General features: G+C 44.8%; 1 protein-coding gene across 2 annotated transcripts in view; it reads left to right on the forward strand.

The window, feature by feature from the left end:
- Positions 1-12,703, forward strand: part of SRRM3 (serine/arginine repetitive matrix 3) — a 171,097-nt gene that overhangs the window by 154,930 nt on the left and 3,464 nt on the right. For both annotated transcript variants that reach the window (XM_090025525.1, XM_090025526.1), the window contains exons 12-14: positions 9,362-9,705; positions 10,357-10,584; positions 11,582-11,719. In XM_090025525.1, coding sequence (XP_089881651.1) covers positions 9,362-9,705; positions 10,357-10,584; positions 11,582-11,719 — 710 coding nt within the window. The remainder of the gene's footprint in view (positions 1-9,361; positions 9,706-10,356; positions 10,585-11,581; positions 11,720-12,703) is intronic.

The raw sequence follows: 12,703 nt of genomic DNA on the forward strand, positions 1-12,703 counted from the left end.
CAATGGGCACACCAAGGAGCATGGTCTTTGAATCAGATGGGTTTTCTTGAGTGCTTTCCTTGGACTGCCTTCTCCAAATTCTAGCCAAAAAGTATACGTGGAGGGACATAGGCCAATCTGGGACAAACAAATCTGTTTTCAATATTCAGGTGGAGTTGACTTCCCTTTTAAATGGATTATCAGATTTTCATCCCATCCTTTCACTCCGGTTGGCTTCCTTTACTGCTCTCTCTCTCCCCCTCTCTCCCCCTCTCTCTTTCTCTTTCTTTCTCTCTCCCTCCCCCTCCCACACACACTACAGTATTTCTCTTTTTTTTCTGTGGGCCACTCCTAGCCAAACCCAGTGCCAAAATAACCCAATAAACCTTGACATGTTCTGCCTTCATCCGTTGCTTTACTTGCATGCTTTTTGGGACTTTGTAATGTTACACAGAGAATTTGAAAACAGACAAGAAGCACTGCTATTTAGAAGACTGGTTAAACAATTAAACAAACAAACAAAAAAACCTAATATGGCTGCCTCGTTTGACCACCAACCAAAACTTTCAATAAAAAACAAATCAGTGCAAACAAAACCAAAAATTAAAAAATCAAATCAAAGAAAACTTTATTAGCAAAGGGGTCTAAATCACATTACTAAAGAGTCATTGTCTTTTTCCCATTCTGCACTCCAAATGTGGAGATTATTGTTTTCTTTTTTATTATTGCATTCCTGTCACTGACAAATCAGAAGGTAGGTATTTTGTCCGCCTCTGCACGTTCACTTCTGCAGATGAGCCTGTTGAAAAGCACCGTAGCTTGATTTAATGTTATTTTCTCTTTCTTTCCTTCTTTCTTTCTTTCTCTCAGTCTCTCAGTCTCTCTCTTTCATTTTGTCTCTTTTTGGTGGCTCTATATGATTTTTTACTTGTATTATTTTCCCAATTAGCTACAAAGCCATGCATTTCTTTTACTTTTTTCTTTTTTGTTCATGTATTTTTCCTTTCTTACTTTTTATGTTCAGTTTCTTCATTCCATTGTTAGAATGCATTTCTGTGTGTTTTAGCCCTTCAACTTTGTGTTTGTTTCCATAAATGGTACAATTATGTCTAGTCAATTTGATTTCCTCTGTGGTTTTTTAGGGGCTGGTTCAAAAAACAGACAAAATTAACAACAAATAGAGATAAAAGAACACAAACCAGAATAATGCAAAAGACCTGTGATTCTAACAATTATTCCAGTCTGGTTATCTCTTGCTTTGTTAGAAGTTTAGGAAGGGAAAAGAAAGGTCATTCCATTAAGGGGCGGAAAAGGCAAAAAAGAGATGTTCTTTCTTTTATCAACTCTTCAATCAGCCTTTTGTGATGTCTGACTCAGGCTGAGAAGCAGATTTGGTAGGACATGGTTCAGAGTCAGCAAACAGCCTTCTTGAAAAATCACTTCAAGCACCTGCTTAATTTTAAGCAACTGCTTAAATTCCATTCACCTTAATACATGTGCTGGAGCACTTTGCTGAATTGGGGCCAGAGAGTATTTTATAGTATGGGTCTGAGCCTGGAAACCTGGAAGGATGTGATTTTCAAAGACAGGAGCCTCATGTGAGATCCCAAAGTTTTTACTGAGGAACATGACTGATTGTCCATAGTGTGAAGCATCCATTCTCCTTCAGGTGCCTGGAGCCTTCTGGTAGGTTCTTGGCCATGCCAACTTAGCACAAGGGTGAAATTCACCCTGTGCATCACACTAGCCCAAGGCCTTAAAACAGAGCTTACAAGGTGCTGAATGAATGCTTAGCCTCGGTAATGTCTCACTGAATGGAGATTAACTCAACCACCATATTTACCGCTGTAAGTAGGTCCCCTTAAATCAGTAGCATGGCCTCAGCTAGTTCTGTTACCACTAGTCATAGATAGTCTTTGAAAGGGCAAGTTTATGTATTACAGCCCCTCTGCAGATAATAATAATCCAACAAATAAACCTCATTGTCACACGTGAACTTTATTGAATGTTGTAATATGAGTCAATTTTGCTTTTAGGCCTAACAAAGCATTTTAGGACATTTCCCCCCTTTCTGGCGCTGTAGATAGAAAGGATCAAGATGGCAAGAGATGTCTTGAAAGCAGGTTTAGGCTGAACAAACAAGCCTTGCAGTTTCTCTTGTTTCTCTGCAAAGGGTAAAGAAAAAGAAATATAAAAGTAACACAGTTGTTTTCAGTGGTAGGTAAAACTGTCTAAGAACTGGCCTGAGCTTGAGAAAGCAACTTGCTAAGACCATGCAAGTTGGTCTTAGCAACTCACTAAGGCCAAGTACAGCAACAGGACAGAGCAAGCTAAAAGGCTGAAGGAGCTAATCTGTGGGGCAATCAGTAAATAGTAGTTGCTGCACGTTGTTGCCACTTCATGTAATGTGTAGTCTGGCTCAGTGGATATTGCATGACTCACCTGGGAGACTGAGTTCACATAATATCTTGTAAATGGAGCCCTGCTTTGCTTATGCACTTTCAAAGCAAACTGGTATATGGTTAAGAGGAGACATTTTAGCCCTGTAAGTCCCAACCAATGAGTCTTTCCATGAACTTCTTCTAGATTCTAGTTCCCAGCCTGAATGATTACACATTTATTTGCAAGAAAGATGAAGCCTTTCCCTCGTAGAAAGCACCACTTTGTTTCTAAATCATTCAGTATAACCTGCTATTAGCTCACTCAGTAATAGTTGCTTAGAATACCACTGGTGCCTCCATGGCAATTCAGCTGTAAAGCCCCAGACAACATTCAAGTGAAGATCTTGGCCCAAGTTGCTGCTTCCCCTGGGGCTTCCCATAGCCAGGGCTACAAGCCAGAAAGGTCAGAGTAGTGAACGTTATGGTGCAGCCCTGCCTTTCCCAAAATGGCTTTTCCCCTAATAGGCTTTCCATGCTGGGCTTGGGGAAGGCAGTCCATGGCAGTATATGGTGAGCCAAGACAATGGGAACTTGCACTTGGGAATTAGCTCCCTACTCTTTGCAGGCCACTATAGTAGTACATAGAGGTTGGAGAAGGAGGTAAAACCCCCTTTCTAATCTTAAAGATTCCTACAGTTATCCTTATATCCCATACCTCAGAAGCAGTGTGAATCAGGCTTAGGCCAAATCTAGTTAAAGTCAGTAGAAAGATTCCTGCGGAGTTCAGTGGGAGTTGGCCTAACCTTCAGCTGGTGGGAAAAATGTTGCTCTGGCTTACATTATATTCTGCCACTCCGATTTGGACAGGGCCCTTCCAATTCTGGATTTTCTGCAGAACTTAATGAAATTCCCATTTCAGTAATGCAGATCTATAGCATGTGGAATTCCAAATTTGGAACAGTCAGCTTTAAAGGTGAATATGAAAAATATCTTTAAGGATGAAGTCTACAATTTTTTCCCCTGCAAATGATTCAGTTTACAGTGGAAAAGTAAAAAGGTAATCCAGGGGGGAAACGTCAGAAAAACAGCCAAAAGGTATAGTTCTCTAGTGGGAGTCCTTCTATTGTTGAACACTGTGTCCACCAGTTAAGTGTTCACAGAGTTGGGCTGTTACTGCATTTTGAATGGTTTTACCTATTATTGCTGTTATCTGTGAAGTTTTTCCCCATTGTCACTGCTAAAACAGCCTTAAAAATTAGGTCCTAGGTTCAACCTTAGAAGAGCCCAACAGTAGGTCTCTACTGCCTCCATGCTGTTCTTGAGAACTCAATTGAAAAATAAGCCCCTACCACTTTGCATACGCCAAACTCAGCCATGTGCTAGTGAAAATACTCCATGAGTGCCCCCTTCTGCCGCTTTTGGACTCTATCTCTGGCAGAGAACAGTGGTAAGGCAGCTTGTGGGGCATTCCCATTGCAGTATTTCCAGGCTTGGGATGCACAGGGCAGAAAGTGGGTAGGACTTTCTTTTCAGCAGGAGCCCCAAGAGCAGCACAAAGCCACTGTAGATATACCCTATTATGATGCTGACGGCTTGACTCTCACTCATGCCAGTATCATTCTGTTATGGACTTCTGCGGATGTACATCTGGTTCACACTAGGGTATTTGAAAGGAGGCATACCCTGATGCCACCTCACCCCCTAAGCACAATGACACAGGGGTTTTCCCAGAGCACTGCCCACTTTGTCAAGAAATGCCGGAGTGATGAAGTGAGCCAGGAGAACTACAGGCTCATTACTTCTCAGTCAAAAGGTGAAATATCCCCTGTGCATTTGGCAGAGCTTGCACTGGACTGAAGTGATGTTCCAGCTTCATCAGGGTCCTCTCTGCACACAGGTGAATCTCCCCCTGCATGAGAAGTTCTGCAAGCCAAGGCATTAGCTTTGACCATGTGCTGTCCAGAGTCAGACACATGAGTGGTCTGGGAATCATGCACTCAGGTTAGGGTTCTCAAATTCCACTAGTATGTGGCACTTTAGGAGCCTAAATTGGTTTTATTTTGGATGTGGCCTTTGGTGACTGGATTGGAGACCTCTCTGTGGGAATAATTCTATTCCTTTGATATATTTACACATCTAATTGATTCTCCTACCCTGGACTGGTGGTGGCATTTGCGATGTGGATGTGAAGCAGAGCCCAGCACTGTCTGCTTTACATGCATTTTCATCTACCTGAAACAGGCTGGATCAAATGACTGAGAAGTAGAGAGAGGATAACAGCCACTTCCCAGTGCAGCCGTAGTAAATGAACTGGGCATCAGCACCAATCCCTTAGGTGACACTGATATTCATTCTTAGTTCACTGTGGGCAGAAGCTTGAGATGACAAGTAAAGTCCCCATTTAGAGAACCCCAGGTTGCGGGATAAAAAGCAGGGACACCAAGAAAGGGAGTCTGGAGTCTGCAGCATCCTAAGGAGAATAGAGAATCTCTGAGCTGCAGTGCAGAAGGAAATCCTTGGACATGAGGTGAAGAGCCTCATTTGGGATGGCACAGGGACAAGAATCCTTGTGCTGTGATGCAAAGAAGCTGAGGGTGGAGGAGGATAAATCTTAGCACATGGCATGAAGGATCCCTGCATGGGAGAATCTGAGCAGGAGGATGTCCTAGGGCAGTGGTCAAATCCAAGTATGTTCCTCACAGTTCTGGAAATTTGTCTCTGGGGACAGGGCTAGCTTCCCATCTAGCATGCTCTCATAGCAAGACTGCAGTGCTACGTAAGTCTTAGGTCTGCTCTGCCCAAGGCTGGGTTTCACGCTTAGATTACCCAGACTCCTACCATTGTTCAAGGTGTTTGAAATGGACAGTCCCCAGAGGTTCTCATCTCTCTTATTCTCTTGCTACTGCCCACAGATGCCAGGCTTTGGAGAGCTGATCCTGGAGCAATGGACTATGCTGGGAATGGAAGGGTTTGGGAGCAGATGAGACTCATGGAAGGGTTGGTAATCTCAGACATGAGAGAGAAAGACAAGAAAAATACCCAGTACATTTGAGAAAGCTTTTTTTCAACAGTATTCAGAGGTCCCGATTGGTTGCAAGGTGCTATGATGTGTAGGGAAGCCTTGGGCTGCCAATTCCTTGCCTGCATCTAAATGGAGGAATCAGCCTATAGACCTGGCAATCAGGGTCCTTTCCTGACAGCCATATTCACCATTCGAAAAGCTGGAGAAAACCTTCAGCACTGCTTCAGTTGATGGTACCAGCTTTTTCCATCTAGGGTTCTAGCTACAGCGACTGCCACAAGTGGCAATGGACTCATCTATCCCAGTGCAATCTCTGTCCTACAGACCAAGATTACCCTGGTCAAGCCAAATGGTGATCTGTGCTTGGAAATAAAAGTCAGGATTTCTCGAATATGACATGCTGTTGTCAAGACTGAGGTGTATCGTCAAAACTGTGTGGGATTCTAGGGCTAGAATAGCAAGAAGATAAAATATCGATCAAGAACAGAGCAGAGTGATATTTTGGGCCATTTTCTGTTTGGCTTTCAGGGGTGGTTAGCTTTGGTAGAAGTTTGGTGACATGAAAATCTTTAGCAATCCATCTTGGTTTTGCTAAATCAGAAAAACATCAACAACAAAATGGAAAAGTCAAATCATTTCAGTTTTTCAGTCCAAAATGGCTTTTGATTATGGATTTTCCTTCACTTCTACTTAAAAAAAACCCCTCTATAAACCTTTAAAAAACACTCGAGCAAAAAATAAATGCCCTGTTTGACCCATAACTTTTTTTTTTAACATTTTGGTTCACTGAATATTTTTTTTTTAAGTATTGGTTCAGGTGAAACCCAAATTAGTTTTTTAGATGTATTGTTTTGTAATGACAGAACTGAAAGGTCAGCTATTGGTATTCCTCCAGTCAGGACAGGCAGAAGGCAGGTCAGCGCAGCACCATGGAGACTAACTGATTCAGAGTGGCATGACCTTTCATAGGTAACAACCTATTTCATCAGACTAAGAATTGTCCATTCCTGGCATCTGATGAAGAGGTTGTTGCCTAGGAAAGCCACTCCCTCTCTGAACCAGTTAGTCTCTAAGGTACCACCCTCTCCCACCTGCCTGACTTCAGACTAACAAAGCTAACTGTCTGTTGAGGATTAGCACAGGCAGATTGGGATCCTAGGGCTGGAACAACAGGAAGTATATCACAGGGTAGACTAGACTGGCAGGGAGCTCTGCAGATAAGACGAAGACACATAGGTGTGATGGACTTATACTTTTATTCTTGTCAGCGCTTCTCCTGCCCAGCAAAGCTCAGGGTAAGCACTGCTCTGAACTGCATGGAAGTATGCAAAGCCACATTGGTAAGAATGAAAGTCAGAGGCATAAAGAAAGCAATTGCATCAATGGGTGTTTGCAGGTGGCACTGTTAAAACAGGGAGGGAAGAGCGGGGCTGAGAAAAGCATGGACTTAGAACCCTTTATAGTACCCAGCTTAGTACACCCAAGTCATATCCATGTACCCCCATAGGACCCAGCTTATAATAGCTTGCAGGGTTTCTGAAGACTTTCATTCTCATAGGGCCTGAAGTTCAAAGTTCATTGTTGTCAATAGGAATCTTTTTTTGACATCAGTGGACACTGGATTGGGCCAATGTTCTGCTCTGGCTCCCAGAACACCTTGAAGCAATACCAGCATGATTTCAAGACACATCCTAGTAAAGCAGACAGTTGGGGGATTTAAACTAAGATCCACCCACCTGATCTCCATAGCAGTTTCCTGTTCTTCACAGCTGATGATGAGAAAGGACCCATTGCTAAGTCTGCATTATACAGATAGCTGGAGAGTAAACTGGAAACCCAGGAGTTGGCCTTCTCCAGTAGGTAGCATGAGCATGAGGGAAATAGCCTGACCATTCAGGCAGGAGCAGGGCATTGTGTTTTCACATCCCCATTCATCTAGCAGCTCATTGTGACTGAGACACTTGACTGCTCTGTGCCTTGGTTTCCCTACCAAAGGGGTTTTGGGGATATGACTTCAGTCATGTTCACCCAGTGTTACAAGGTCCCCATAGGCAAGGGAGCTGGTTGGGGAAGGATTCCAAGAACAGCATAGCTTCACATGAGAAACACAGGTACCATGTATTGCTTGGTTTTTATTTAAAGGGATTCAGGGGCTGACCATGTTGCCCTCAGCCTGGCTGAGCTATCAGTTATCACTGGGAAGTAGGTTGTTGTTTCCAGGGCTGGTCTTTACCCTGCTGTAGAGAACAGTAGAAGTGAAACAAAAAGGCCCTTCCAGCCATTCCAAACAACATCCAGGGTACTTTCTCTTGCTTAGATTGGTCTAGGCTCGGTGAAAAAACTGTTCCCCACAGCCTCCATTCCTGTTAGCCCTTCTGTTGTACCAAGAGGCCTCCAAAGTTAGTGCTTTGTGTGCAAATATGTGTGTATTTCATATCAAGCAACATCAGCTCCATGCAACATGGGTTCCAAGCCGACCTGCAGATTCACACCATATCATAGTAGAGTCAATGTACAATTGTGTTGCTTTCTCATAGGCCTCTCTGGTGCTGTCTGGGCCTTTGTATATACTCCACTGGAAGAAAAAAAATGCCTTGCTGGTAGCACTGTCCCCCAGTCCTGCACCCAATCACACCAGGATATTTCATTGCTTTACATGAAAACAGCCTATAAAAATTGTTCCTGGCAATTCCTCATGGGCCTTTGCTCTACCTGCCAGGCCACTATTAATACCCAGATAGTTGGGTATCAGGGGATTTGTGCAGGCGCTAATGACATTGGGTTTGATTTTTTTTTTTTTAAAGAAAAGTCATCCAAAAAATGCTCACCCCCTGAAAGTGTTTTCCCAATAATGCAGAGCTGATGCATATGCAGTTCCACCTAGAGTTGGTTTCTCATATGATTGATGTTTCCGAGGCCTAGGAGAAGTGAGTTGTTTTGTTTTATTTCTCTTTTCTCTCTCTTTCTCTCTTTCTCTCTCTCTCTCTCTTTCTCTCTCTCTTTCTCTCTTGCATTTTTGTGAATCTAATGATGCACTTATATTGCCCCGCTTTTCCCTTCTCTTCATACCTTACCTACTAAAGGAGGAAATGCCACTTTTTTGGTAAGTGGATGTTAACCAAGAGGGACTTAAAAAAAAACAGAATTTAACGGAAAAAAAAAAAAGAAACAGAAAGCAAGAGTCATTGTAGAGCGCTGATGTGAGCTCAGCAGTGCCCTGCAGGGTCACAGATAAAAAAAACAGTATCCCAGGAAGAGTTCAGAAACATTCGTTTATTTCAGTAACGATGACATTTGTGGAGTTTTCTTTTTTTTTAAATGTTTTTTCTTCCTCCTTTTTGTTTTTATACTTTGTTTCCCCTGTCCCTTCTGTGACTTCCCCACCTCTACCCTGCCCCTCACCATATCTCTGTGCTGTCTTCCTCACTCCCTGTTTTGTTTCCAACCCAAATCCAGATGTATATACGTATATATTAACATGCCTCTATACATATATATGCATATACATGGGAAGAGCCTCCACTCCATTCCTACTCCCCTCAGACCCGTCTCCTCTGACTTCCTGGTTCATTTCAGTTAACTCTTTCCTGTTATGTCCAATTTATTTTCCCCTTTTTGCCACCCTCCTTGGTTTTCTTAGTTTGTTTGGATTTTTACACCAATTTGATTTCCTTTATTTATTTAGTTCATTCCCTCTGTTCCAGATGCGTTTTCGTTCGAACTCTCCCTTCCCTCCTTATGACTTTGTTTCTGGATTTCCTTTGCGTTTTGCATGCGGAGATTTGCATGAGCTGCATTGAGGTCAAAAGGCTGAGCAGGAGAGGAAGATTCAGAGTAGAGTCTGTGTAGCCTGCCTTATGCAATGTGCGTTGACGTTGTGAATTGCATCTCTGGCTTGGGGTTTCCCTTTAAAGACTTCTCCCCCTTTCTTTCTTCTCTTCTTTCCCTCCCCATCCCCCTTTTTCTTTCTTCCTGTCAGAGGCTGGACTCTGCATCCCCTTCTTCAAGGGCTCATGTCAAGACTGAGTTGCTGTCGCCCCGCTCCAAGAGTAGCAGACATGGCGCCAGGAGCCCCAGGTCAATGTCACCGGAGAAAGGAGGCCGATGCTCTGGAGTGGACAAGCATTCTCACCGCCGGCGCTCCCGCTCCACCTCACTGCACAAACACAAGGGCCGGAGCAAGGCCAAGCCCTCAGCCCAGAAGGAGTCACCCCGATCACTCAGCAACACAGGCTACAGTAGTGATTCGGAGGGATCAGCTTGCTCCCATCCCTACCACATGATGCCAGGGGTGGAGAAGAACCATGGGGCTCATGCAAAAAAGTAAGAGCTGGTGCCAGGCACTCCAGGGTCCCCACCTTGGCAGCACCAGAGGCTGCAGAGCAAAGGGCAGAGCTCCTCTGGTGGCTAGAGAGGAAATAATTTGCTTCTGACCCCAAGAACTGAATAGTAGGCTTATTCCCTGGAGCAACTTCCATCCACAGGTCCTTATTCCATGTAATGTAACTGTCAAAGGCTCTATTAGTCACCTAAATGTCTAAGACTCCTTTAAATTCTACTTAAACTTGGCCTCAGATTTATCTTGTGGCAGTGAGATTTGCAGGTTAGATATACATGGTGTATGCCTTGGAAGCAGACTTAGCCATTCTCATACAGAGTAGAAGGATCTTTAAGCCTTTCATTAAGTACAGTGTAAGGGTGCTGAACATTTATGGACTGATTTTCAGAGCATCCAAGTGTCCCGCTGACTTGGTTTGGAGTTGTGGATGCTCAGGCCTGGGTTCTTGATGTTCCTGGATGCCCATATTCAAGGAATGTGGTTGGAGATGGGATGATGGTTGCCCACCACCTCGGAAATACAGTGTTAGCAGTTGCTGGAGGGGAAATCTGGCTTTTAGGAAGTTAATCTTTGTGCCATGCTGTGGTGTTCTGTGATGCCATTGTGATTGGTGGTTTGATTGACTGGTCTTCCAGGGTGAAGGAGAGACACCATCGTGGCAGGCCAAACAGCAGCTCAGAGTCACCTATCAAGCATTCCAGGCACAACTCAGAGAGAAAGAAGAGCGTGTCCCGGAGCACGGGCCACCGGAGCAGTTCCTGGAGCTCCAGCGGGTCCTTATCCAAATCCCGGTCCAGATCCCGGGAGAAGAGAGCAGCACGGAGCAGGACTCGGTCTCCTTCACAGAAAAAAACTGCAAGCAGGTAGCATACCTGCAACATGTGTCCCCTGGGACAGGATTATATGGGTGGGGGGACATTTGTACTGAGACATGTGGCCACTGTTATACACAGTGTCAGCACACCACATGGGTACATGGGACACTACAATGCCAACACACACAAGGACTTCAATAAACCCTAGATGTGTAGCCAGCATACATGGTGTCCTTGCCATGGGCACCAGCATATGGATTAGCTCAGATATAGCCCCTATGCACCAAGCTTTTCCATCAGGAGAAGCCTAAGTAAATAAATGCATCTTGTAACATAACCAGATCAAATCAGTCTGACCAAGGTGGGGGGAACGAGGGCCAACATCAGGGACTCTTCCTTACAAATATCCCTTCTGTTCGCTACACATGCTAATCTAAGAGTTGTCGGCTTCAGTGTCCCAACTGGCCTCAGGGACTGGAGAAAGGTAGAGAGGCAGTGACTCAAGCAGTCCCAAGGCAGCCTCTGGAGCAGAGGGGGCTGACCACAGTGAGAGCCCCATGTTCTGCACTATCTGGGGGTTTCTGAGCAGTCATCAGGAACGGCCCCACACAGAGCAGGCTACCCTCATCATAGTTGATGGCAACTGATGTCCGATCTTATAAGTACGGATGTACACATGTCTACAAGCCGTAGTGGGAACTAGTAGGTCTTCTCCACCTCTAGTTTGTCTCACATGGATGCCAATACCATGTATGGGTCCTCTCAGAGGGGCTTACAAACCTACTGCTGCCTCTGGGCTACTGGAGCTGCTCCCCTACCTCAGTAGTATCCACGTGTGCTTTTAGCTGGGACATTCCAAGTTCAGCTCTCACAAGTGACTTACCTACCTGTCAACACGTGGACATGTATACATGTGGACTCACAGCCAGAATCATGCCCATGGCCTCAAATTTGTCCACAGAATATGTGTCCAGAAATCTAGCAGACGTGCATGTGCGCCGACATGCAAGTAGGTGCAACTAACATATATATGATTTTGATTCAGAGAGAAAGACAGTGAGCCCCGAATACGCCACAGTGATACTGATCCCACCCGGCCCCGGCGCCGCTCCAGAAGTTATTCCCCCATCAGGAAGAGGAGACGTGACTCCCCCAGCTTCATGGAGCCCAGAAGAATTACAAGGTAGATATCAGAGTGCAGGGCTTCAGCCCTAGGCTCACAAGTTTTAGTCACTTACTGACAACTTGCAGGACCCTCAGATTTCTTCTCCAAAGCCCTCTTTGCTTCTCTGCAAAGCCAGATGTTGATAGACAGATAGATAGCCAGACAGATAGACAGGCAGACTGCTAACAGTATTACCAGTTCAGCTCTTCCAATCTGTAAAAGGAAATATGTATTTATTTGAGGTGTATTTCTGTGTCAGAGGGGGGGAAAAGCCAACTGTCTTTCTCCCTCTGCTCTCCAAATGAAATCCTGGTGCACACAGTCAATGTCCATGAAGCCCCTTTAGGCTGATCAGAAAGTATTTGCAGGTTCAGGGTGACAAGACAAGTGAAATACAGTTACACTAAAATGGAAGCCACGTGGTAACCCTGTGGCATGTGGACACCACTGAAAACTATGGTCATGGAGTTATAACTTGCCTTACCAGTACTGTGATACCTGTATGCATAATGCATGTTACAAGTATGAAGTAAATGATGTGCCCTATTGATACTGCACCTTACAGGGTTCATGTGACCTTTTCCTTCACAGGTGTACTTAAGCCATTGTCTTTCGAGGCTGCCAGGCAGAGCTATGTTTATTTTTTCCCATGGTGGAAAGCAACCGAAGGGGGCTGGTTCCTTATTCTGGGTTGCTATAGAACCAGTGACGCCTGGCTGTGAGAATCTGTGGGTTGATGCAGCTCAGGATAAAAGACGTGTCTTGTTCCTCTGGGACTTCGGATGCTTCAAGGTCCGAGATGCCTTTTGTGCTTGAGATCTGGATGCTGTACCAGCATCAGCCACCAGGGGGCACGCGGGCAGGGCACTGACCCTGGCTTCCCTTTCCTGGACCAACAGGGCAATGGGCATGGTGCCCTCTCTCATCATAGTCCCTGATGTAAACACTAGGCCACTTTGACTCAGGCTTCAGCCTCAGCCAGAGCAATATTTCTAGAACCTG

This window comes from Crocodylus siamensis, chromosome 13, assembly GCF_052110815.1.
Source record: "Crocodylus siamensis isolate JL-2025a chromosome 13, ASM5211081v1, whole genome shotgun sequence".
NCBI lineage: Eukaryota > Metazoa > Chordata > Crocodylia > Crocodylidae > Crocodylus > Crocodylus siamensis.